This window comes from Eleutherodactylus coqui, chromosome 1 (genome assembly GCF_035609145.1).
Source record: "Eleutherodactylus coqui strain aEleCoq1 chromosome 1, aEleCoq1.hap1, whole genome shotgun sequence".
In the NCBI taxonomy this organism is placed as follows: Eukaryota; Metazoa; Chordata; class Amphibia; order Anura; family Eleutherodactylidae; genus Eleutherodactylus; species Eleutherodactylus coqui.
In genome coordinates, this window is record NC_089837.1 from 158,697,433 (window position 1) to 158,708,077 (window position 10,645).

Consider the following 10,645-nt stretch of genomic DNA (forward strand, 5'->3'; position numbering starts at 1 on the left):
TCCAACATGGGCGGCGCAGTGGGAGTCAGCCTCCTCAATTCTTTACAGAAGAGTGGGCCTGGTTGGCAGACATCTGCCAGGTCCTTGGAAACTTTGAGGAGTCTACCCAGATGGTGAGCGGCGATGCTGCAATCATTAGCGTCACCATTCCTCTGCTATGCCTCTTGAGAAGTTACCTGCAAAGCATAAAGGCAGACGCTTTACGCTCGGAAACAGAGGCGGGGGAAGACAGTATGTCGCTGGATAGTCAGAGCACCCTCCTGTCTATATCTCAGCGCATTCAGGAGGAGGAGGAGGAGCATGAGGAGGATGAGAAGGAGGGGGAAGAGACAGCTTGGCCCACTGCTGACGGTACCCATGCTGCTTGCCTGTCATCCTTTCAGCGTGTATGGCCTGAGGAGGAGGAGGAGGAGGAGGATCCTGAAAGTGATCTTCCTAGTGAGGACAGCCATGTGTTGCGTACAGGTACCCTGGCACACATGGCTGACTTCATGTTAGGATGCCTTTCTCGTGACCCTCGCGTTACACGCATTCTGGCCACTACGGATTACTGGCTGTACACACTGCTCGACCCACGGTTTAAGGAGAACCTTTCCACTCTCATACCCGAAGAGGAAAGGGGTTCGAGAGTGATGCTATACCACAGAACCCTGGCGGACAAACTGATGGTAAAATTCCCATCCAACAGCGCTAGTGGCCGAAGGCACAGTTCCGAGGGCCAGGTAGCATGGGAGGCGCAGAGATCAGGCAGCATGTAAAGCACAGGCAGGGGAACACTCTCTAAGGCCTTTGACAGCTTTCTGGCTCCCCAGCAAGACTGTGTCACCGCTCCCCAGTCAAGGCTGAGTCGGCGGGAGCACTGTAAAAGGATGGTGAGGGAGTACGTAGCCGATCGCACGACCGTCCTCCGTGACGCCTCTGCCCCCTACAACTACTGGGTGTCGAAGCTGGACACGTGGCCTGAACTTGCGCTGTATGCCCTGGAGGTGCTTGCTTGTCCTGCGGCTAGCGTCTTGTCAGAGAGGGTGTTTAGTGTGGCTGGGGGAATCATCACAGATAAGCGTACCCACCTGTCAACCGACAGTGCCAACAGGCTTACACTCATCAAGATGAACAAAGCCTGGATTTCCCCAGACTTCTCTTCTCCACCAGCGGACAGCAGCGATACCTAAACAATACGTAGGCTGCACCCGCGTATGGAAGCATTGTTCTCTATCACCATCAAAAACGTGGACCTTTTAACTTCATCAATCTGTGTATAATATTCATCCGCCTCCTCCTGCTCCTCCTCCTGAAACCTGACGTAATCACGCCGAACGGGCAATTTTTCTTAGGCCCACAAGGCTCAGTCATATAATTTTTCTAAACAATTTTTATACGTTTCAATACTCATTAAAGCGTTGAAACTTGCACCTGAACCAATTTTTATTTTAACTGGGCTGCCTCCAGGCCTAGTTACAAATTAAGCCACATTAACCAAAGCGATTAATGGGTTTCACCTGCCCTCTTGGTTGGGCATGGGCAATTTTTCTGAGGTACATTAGTACTGTTGGTACACCAATTTTTTGTGTCCCTCGCCTACAGTGTAATCCAATTAATTTTTTGCCCACCTGCATTAAAGCTGACGTTACATCAGCTGTGCTGGGCACTGCAATGGGATATATTTATGTACCGCCGGTGGCTTCCTGGCACCCACCCATGCTGTCGGTCCACACGGAGTTGTAACTGCATGTGTCCACTTCTAAAGAAGCCCAGTCTGACTGGGGCATGCAGTGTGGGCCGAAGCCCACCTGCATTAAACATGACATTACCTCAGCTGTGCTGGGCACTGCAATGGGATATATTTATGTACCGTCGGTGGGTACCAGGGATCCACCCATGCTGTGGGTCCACACGGAGTTGTAACTGCATGTGTCCACTTCTAAAGAACCCCAGTCTGACTGGGGCATGCAGTGTGGGCCGAAGCCCACCTGCATTAAACATGACATTACCTCAACTGTGATGGGCAATGCAATGGGATATATTTATGTACCGCCGGTGGCTTCCTGGCACCCACCCATGCTGTCGGTCCACAGGGACTTCACAATAGGGAGTTGTACCTGCCTGTGTCTATGAATTAAAAACCCCGGTCAGGTTGGGGCATGCAGTGTGGACCGAAGCCCACCTGCATTTAATCTGACATTAGCTCTGCTGTCCAGGGCTCTGCAATGGGATACATTTATGTACAGCCGGTGGGTTCCAGAGAGCCACCCATGCTGTGGGTGCACACGGAATTCCCATTGCGGAGTTGTACCTGCCTGTGACTATTTATAAAAAACCGCGGTCTGACTGGGGCATGCAGACACCTTGACAGAATGAATAGTGTGTGGCACATACAGTAGGTTCCCCATTGCTATGCCCATGTGTGCAGCTCCTGATGGCGGTGGCACAGTATTATATTTCTCATTGCTTCTGTACAGCATTGTGGGCTATCGCCCCGCCCCTTTTAAAGAGGGTCGCTGCCTAGCCGTGCCAACCCTCTGCAGTGTGTGCCTGCGGTTCCTCCTCATGGCAGACGCACTTATAAATAGACATGAGGGTGGTGTGGCTATGAGGCCAGCGTGTGGCATGAGTGCAGCTGAAGGCTGCGCAGGGACACTTTGGTGTGCGCTGTGGACACTGCATCGTGCGGTGGGGGGGGTTGGGCAGCATGTAACCCAGGAGAAGTGGCAGCGGAGTGTCATGCAGGCAGTGATTGTGCTTTGTTGGAGGTAGTGTGGTGCTTAGCGAACGTATGCATTGCTAATGAGGGCTTTTCAGAAGTAAAAGTTGTTGGGAGGGGGGGCCACTCTTGCCGCTATTGTGGCTTAATAGTGGGACCTGGGAACTTCAGATGCAGCCCAACATGTAGCCCCTCGCCTGCCCTATCCGTTGCTGTGTCGTTCCCATCACTTTCTTGAATTGCCCAGATTTTCACAAATGGAAACCTTAGCGAGCATCGGCGATATACAAAAATGCTCGGGTCGCCCATTGACTTCAATGGGGTTCGTTACTCGAAACGAACCCTCGAGCATCGCGAAAATTTCATCCCGAGTAACGAGCACCCGAGCATTTTGGTGCTCGCTCATCTCTAATAATTACTCCTTGGTTCAACTTACATCAGCAGTGACATAAACTATCATAGGACATCCATGAAGCAGGGAGTAAATATTACATTGGAGGCTCATAGTTGGGCCAAAGTCCTTTATTATGACCCACAGATAATTTACACTAGGCTTGACATTCCATATAAATTGTTAGCAAATCTTAAATAAATCTAAAACTGACTATACATTCTGCTGACCGCTGTTTGACTGGTTCAAGTGTCCATGTGTTCTCAATCGGGAATATGTTGCCATACTTCTCTGGCTGCACTTTATCTCCCTTGAGAACAAAAGGATCAGGCATGTTGAAATCCAACTGCCCAATCCTTCTTTCCACTGACATCTGCCTTTAGAAGGGAGTCAAGACTCCAGCATACACATTAGATGGTTAGCTAGCTAGTCTTGATGGTATTTATCTAATATGTGTGGCCATCTTACATATTTAATGGGTTATTTTGCCTTGGTCTTCTACTGACTCTGTTTAGCATCTGACCACAACCTTCTTTCCTTTATCATCAAGAGTCTTGTCTTTCTCAGCATGCTTCTATCTATCACACACAGAAAACTACAAGCCATTCAAGTGACCCTGCACTTTTGGAACAAAATTCATCCCTGGGACGAGAAGGGGTGGAGAGTAGATAAGCAGCAGTTGTTCTTCTCTGCTGTCCCTCTGATCCACTGGTTTCAGGTCCCATTTTTGGTCGTTCAAGATGACCAATGTAATCTTAGACTACTAATGTACTATACCAGCTCTCTGATTGGCTAAGGCTGCTCATATAGTCAGCACTGGCCAATCAGAGAGCAGTGTACAGTGTGAGTTAGGCAGCTAAAAAATTGCTGCAGCGATCTTGGATAGTTAAACAGAGCCCGAAACTGGCAAACTGGAGGTGTGACACAGAAGAACAACTGTACATAACATATCCTCCTACCCTCCTGTTCCGGGATAGAATTTTGCTGCAAAATCAGAGGGTCACTTTAATACTTAGCAATTTCTAAACTACTTACAGTTATTACTGTCCTCAATGTTTTCCCTATCCGGTCCTGATATGGTTGCCAAACTTTATAACAAAACTCTCAAAAGTGCCCAGGACAAACAGCTCTCCTTATACTCCCACCCTCTTGACACAGACTGCAGTAAACTTGGCATATGCCTAATTTCCTAATTAACTATGTGGAAATCTGAAGCTTGCTAGAAATCAGCAGTGGCCTAGGTTGGCATAAAAGGTACTGGAGTTCAGTTTGATGATTTAGATGGACATTTGAAATAATGGCAATAAGTGGAAATGTTAGGAAAATTTTGAAAATTTTGCCCAGTCTCTGGAATACTCCTTTAACTCTGCCTTTCAGCATGCTAAACAAGCCTATTTCACCACTCTCATCTCCTCACTATCCAATAACCCTAAGTGAATCTTTCTTAGAATCCCTTTACAGGGGATGACTGTTGGACACTCCAGCGCCCAACAGTCATGCCAGCAATAATCGCTCAGTGAATGGAGGGGGACGGAGATCGCTTCACCCACCCGCTTCTGTTAAGAGTAAACAGACCAATCATTGTTTGATTTTCATGCCTGCAGAAACTGAACGACAAGCCAATTTTCGTTCGTTGTTCAGTTGCTGCTGCCCTTTACGTCAAATGTTTCATTCAGATTCCTGCAATCCAGTGAGAATCTGAATGATTATTGCCAAGTATAAAAGGGCCCTTATTTTTCGCTCTCTTCTTAGACCTAAAGTGCAGGCTCCTATGATAAATCTCAGTACTGAAAGGCTGGCTACTTATTTCAAAGAGGAAATTGACAACATCTGACAGGAAATAATTTCCTAGTCTCCAAGTAATTTTGATTTCCTTCCCTCCTCCAACTCATTTTGTTCACTCTCAGCATTTGACCCAGTAACAGAAGAAGGTCTACGGGCTTGTCTCATCTTCTCGCTCTACTACCTGCATTAGTGACCTTATTCTCTCACAGCTTGTCCAGTCTCTCTCCCCTGTTGTCACTAGCCACCTCACTGCAATAGCACTAGCATCTTCCTTCCTCTTAAAATGCTGTCATATCTCCATTACTAGAAATCTCTTGACCCGTCCTGTTCTGCTTACTACCAATCTGCCTCTAATCTCCCCTTCATCTCCAATCTCCTGGAACAATTGTTCCACTCTCGCCTAATCAGCTATATCCCTGCTGAATCTCCTGCACCTGAGACACCGGTTACTGCTTCTGTTTCAGCACGCCTTGGTATCCCCTTTTACTTCCAGCATCTCTTCCATATTTCGAAAAGGATGCACTTTTCCCTTGTCTTTCACCTCTACGCAGGAGCAGAGCTGAAGGCTCATGGGCTCTGGTGCAAAAGTGCAGCTTGGTCCCCCCCTGTGAAGCTATTCTGCATGGCTACCAACTGTGATCCACCCCCCCAAAATACACACATACATTTTATACAGGGTGGAGTCAAACAGACTGATCCAGCGCTATATCTCAATACTGGTGTCCTATATTGAGATAACAATAGTGTACTTGAAAAGAAAGGCATGGATGTGCTACCCACTGGGACGGCAGAAAGACACCTTGGGCCCAAAAATGTGGCCCCTGTAAGAGAGTAAAACCCAACTACACGATTGAAGAGTAGCATGTGAAAACAGAAATCCGATTTCCACGTCTCTCTAAGTCTCATAGAACTGCTACTATGACTGAAGTAAGGAAAGCGTACTTGAAGTGGCCTCCTTCTGCTATAATAGATGCATGGAGCTGTCTTGGACTTTCCAGGGTCTCTTAGCACAGATTGGTAACTGAATGTGCTGCAGATGACACAGGATGACTTCCTGGATGATCTACTCCTATTGTTACAGAAGGAGGCCACTAAACTTTCCTTACTTTAATCACAGCACAGGCCCTATGGGACTAACATAAACATGGAAAGCTGATTTCTACTTCTCACATGCTACTCTTCAATTTACAATTGGGTTTTACTCTCTATCTCTTTCAGCTACCACACTACAATTGAAATCCATGTTCTGGGGCCCTCAGGGGCCCATGCTCCGTACCATCGTGTTGTGCATTCATGTCTTCCTATTCAAGTATGCTACTGTTATTTCAACATAGGACACCAGATATAGTGCTCGCTCAGTCTTTTTGACTACACCCTTCATATCAGACAGCATATCTTAAGAGAATATTTATAACAGGACTGGTGAATGATGGGAGCTGGAAAGGGCTCCTGCAAGTTACTGGCTGTAACCCTTTCACTGGTTGACCTGTGTTCCTTACAATGCAGTGCACTAGAGTTCAAGGGTTATTCAATGTAAACATTCCACTGAGTCCTGTAGCCTATATAGTACATATAGCAGGGGTGCACATTACACACCAAGGGATTTCCAACAGACGACCGCTCAGGGGCCTTCTATAGTGGCAGGAAGAAGGCCTCTGAGCAGTCATCTGTCGGAAATCCCTTGGTGTGTAATGTGCCCCCCTGCTATATGTCATTTGTAAGTTCATGAGGGTCTTCCACATAGGGAAGTTCAGACTATTGAATGCTTATATGTAATTGCTTATTACATTCACTTCAAGACATAAGCTGTAAAACCATTGTACCAAACAAGTCCCGCAATGTTAGAGATGAGGGAGCCCTTAGGCTACTCTGGTTTATTGTCCTAGGTGCAATTGTAACTCCTGCTGATCTCATAGATTGTAAGCTCTTGTGAGCAGGGCCCTCACTCCTGTTGTTCAAACAGTTTATTAATTTAATATTGTATGCAAGGTTTGATTTTATCTATTCATGCTGATTTGCAAAGTATTGAGGAATATGTTGCTGTTATATATATAAGATCAATTTAGATTATCATTATTATTATTTTGTGTTTTCATGCAGCTGAATACACCTGTAATGCAAATGGAATGTGGATAGATTCTGAAATAGAAGATAAACTTCCAGTGTGCCAGCCAGGTAAGTAGTGGGCACACAATTACATGCAGGATACAATGTCAATGTGCTGTAATTGCCTTTCTCTAACCAAATGGTTTATGTTTTCTACTTAAAAATGCATTTTCAGCTTGTGATGTAAAATACAGTTTATTAACCGAGACTTATTTATCAATATACCACTGTGTAATATCTTGAATTGTTGCATATCTAAGGCGGGGCTTACATGACCGTGTGTTTACAGCTTATTATGCGGCTCTGTACACCCGTGTGGTATGCGGTAACTCGCAGGCAATCAATGACATTACCTTACGTAGTTCCGCTCACACTAGCATGTTGAAATTTCATAATATACAAGCGCAAAAAAGAACTCAGCATGTTCAAGGTGGATTTACAGTGTTTTTCAGAATTTTTTAGTATTTCCATTGGCAGCGAAATGTTACTTAAAAATCTATAGTGCAATATAAAAAATACTTCATACAAAGTATGTTTGTTTTTGGTAGTGTTGTGGCATTATTGACTTTGTTCCAAAACGCAAGGAGCTTTGTGTATGACATTTTTTCATGCCATTCTGATATAGTATTCTCTACAGCATTTGAAAAATGTCAGAAAAAAATGCATGTTTTAATTGTTTCCAAATAAAAACAGCATTAAAATACTTGTAAAAAAAAGTTATGAAAAATGCATGAGACGCTTGGTGTTTTTTACAACTCTTTAAAAGAGAAGAGGCCTTGGCTATATGAATGTTTGTTTAGAAACATGTGACATTCAATAAGTTTTGCCCAAACCATGATGTGTAAGTTACAAGTATACTATTAGAAAGTAGGTGCATATAGTGTAGATATGAGTAGGGTAATAGATTCCAAGTTTTATTTGTATTGGACACTGCAAATGTAATAATTCAATATATTTAATAATTCAAACCATAAAATATTTGTGTTTTTAAGCTTAATTCATACGGTAGATTTCATTAATAATATTGCTAATGTTTTTATAATAAAACCCCCTGGTAATATACAATAATATAGCCTCTTGTGACTGCTAACAGTTCTGTATATAGAGTTCTGGAGACATCCAAACATGCCCCAGACTGCTAGGAAACCATATTTTCCAGCAATTCCTGTTCCCATAGAGACCTCTGTTTATAAGTGATCTTGAGGCCAAGAACTATGGAACATAGTTGTGGTTGGGATGTAGGCTCTAACATTTATTGCTTGGTTATAGTGTACTGCTCTTCATTTTCCTTGGATGGCTAAACCAGCTCTGCCATATTTCACTTTTCTTCCTATATTATTCTTTATCACGACTTTCTATCTTCAAATCACTTTTGCAAAAAAAGAGTCTAATATGCACAATGCACACATGAATGAAGATCTATCTCACCACTGATTAAATTGGGGTTCACATCTGGATTCTGAAGAACATCCTTTGCAAAACTTTGGTGCTATTTTCCTGGTGCTCTGAGGCATGTCACTAAAAATCAGGGTCATGCTGGAATGGACTAATATGACCACTAGCAGGTATTCAAGGTTTCAAATGTGCAATGATGTATTAAACCTCAAACTGATACATCATTGGTAGTGGATTATCCCAGGACAAAACAAATTAGGCTATACATATTTTAACACAGCAACGTAATACATATCCCCTGGATATACAGTACATTAGTTAATCAGTACAAATATTGATTGACATGACTTACGAAACAGTTCTCCTTTAGAGGGAAGAAAACGGTTTCTGTAGTGCCACCTAGCTATGCTGTCCAACTCACTGGCGTAACTATAGGGGATGCTGTTGCACCGGGCCCAGGAGCCTTAGGGGGCCCATAAGGCCTCTTTTCCCCATATAGGAAGCCTAGTACTATGACTAAAGCATAATAGTTGGGGGCCCTGTTACAGGTTTTGCATTGGGGCCCAGGAGCTTCAAGTTATGCCTCTGCATTAAGGGGTTGGGAGAAGTTGGGGGGCCCCAAGATAAACATTTGCACCCAGGCCCATGGGTCTTTAGCTACACCCGGGTCCAACCCCCTTGAGTATATCCACAAGTTGCAAATCCACTGCAGATTCTCCAATTGGTGCAGATTTTTCTCTAGATGTGGTGTGGAAATACTGCGGATTTACCATGGATTTCAGCACTTCATTTCAAGGGGTAAATGCAACAAAATTATCAACATTGTATAACATTTTAATAAATTTATTGCAAATAATGACAACGTGACAACGTTGTCTCCAGCAAAACTGATTCGAGAAATACTGCACAAGATTACTTTCCCCCATAGAGTTTGAATACCTCTCCAAACAAAAAAATAGGGCATACCTGGCATAATCTACTTGACAATATATACATGCTTAGCTATAATCTGTTACATATTCACTGTATTTCTATCCTACATTTTTGTTTCTACAGTTTGTGGAAAGCCTACACAACCACTTCCAGGAATAGTAAAACGCATCATTGGTGGGCGTAATGCTGAACCTGGATTTTTTCCATGGCAGGTTCTGATTGTGGTTGAAGATATGTCCCGTGTTCCTGAAAACAAGTGGTTTGGCGGTGGAGCATTACTTTCTGACTTTTGGGTGTTAACAGCAGCTCATGTGTTGAAATCTCTACGACGCGACAACACTGTAATACCAGTTTCAAAGGAACATGTCACTATCTATTTGGGGTTGCATGATGTGAAAAATAAACATGATGCCGTTACTAGAACAGTAGAGAAGATAATACTACATGAATCTTTTGACCCACAGACTTATAACCATGATATTGCACTGGTGAAATTGAAAGAAAAGGTAGTAATGAACCAATTCATAATGCCAATATGTCTGCCAGAGCTGGAATATGAGTTAGAAGGTCCTCAACCCAATACTCTTGGTCTTGTAGCTGGATGGGGTATCTCCAACCTTAATAATACTACAAATGAAGTCATTAACTTTGACATGAGAACATCTTCACATAATGTTCTTCAATATGTGAAACTTCCAGTAGTACTTCATGCTGAGTGTAAGCAGAGCTATAACTCCCGCTCTGGGAATTACAATGTAACAGAAAATATGTTTTGTGCAGGTTATTATGAAGGTGGCAAGGACACCTGCCTGGGAGATAGTGGGGGAGCCTTTATAATTCAAGACCCTGACTCAAAGAGGTGGGTGGCACAAGGGCTGGTATCATGGGGAGGGGCTGAAGATTGTGGAAGCAAACAAGTGTATGGTGTATATACCAAAGTGTCAAATTATGTCAACTGGTTGGATAATCAACTCAATGCATAAGGATGATGTTATCTCTCAACTTGAGGGCTTAAGCACATGGGTATGTTTTAGTCCGGTTATGTGGCTGTGAAAATCACGGCCGTGTAACGGGATGAAACAAAACCACTGATTTCAATGGTTTCTTTTTCACTATCGGTTTTCTTGCGAGTTAAAACTACATTCAAGAAAAGATAAAACTTGCCCTATCTTCTCGTTTTTTCTTACACTCACACGCACGCAATTTGCGCAGAGTTTGAATATTCAAAAAAAAAAAACAGTTCATGCTCTAATACGCTCCATAGCAGCAAGCGTATTAGCACATTCACCCATGTATTTTTGCCCTAACATTTAGTGATATCCAGTATGTCCACA

General features: G+C 43.7%; 1 protein-coding gene across 1 annotated transcript in view; it reads left to right on the top strand.

Annotated features, from left to right (window-relative positions):
- MASP1 (MBL associated serine protease 1) overlaps positions 1 to 10,326 on the top strand; it is a 95,823-nt gene extending 85,497 nt beyond the window's left edge. Inside the window, exons 10-11 of the mRNA XM_066602271.1 lie at positions 6,978 to 7,052; positions 9,435 to 10,326. Of these exons, the coding sequence (XP_066458368.1) occupies positions 6,978 to 7,052; positions 9,435 to 10,294 (935 nt within the window). The 3' untranslated portion in view covers positions 10,295 to 10,326. The remainder of the gene's footprint in view (positions 1 to 6,977; positions 7,053 to 9,434) is intronic.
- Positions 10,327 to 10,645: the final 319 nt, after the last annotated feature.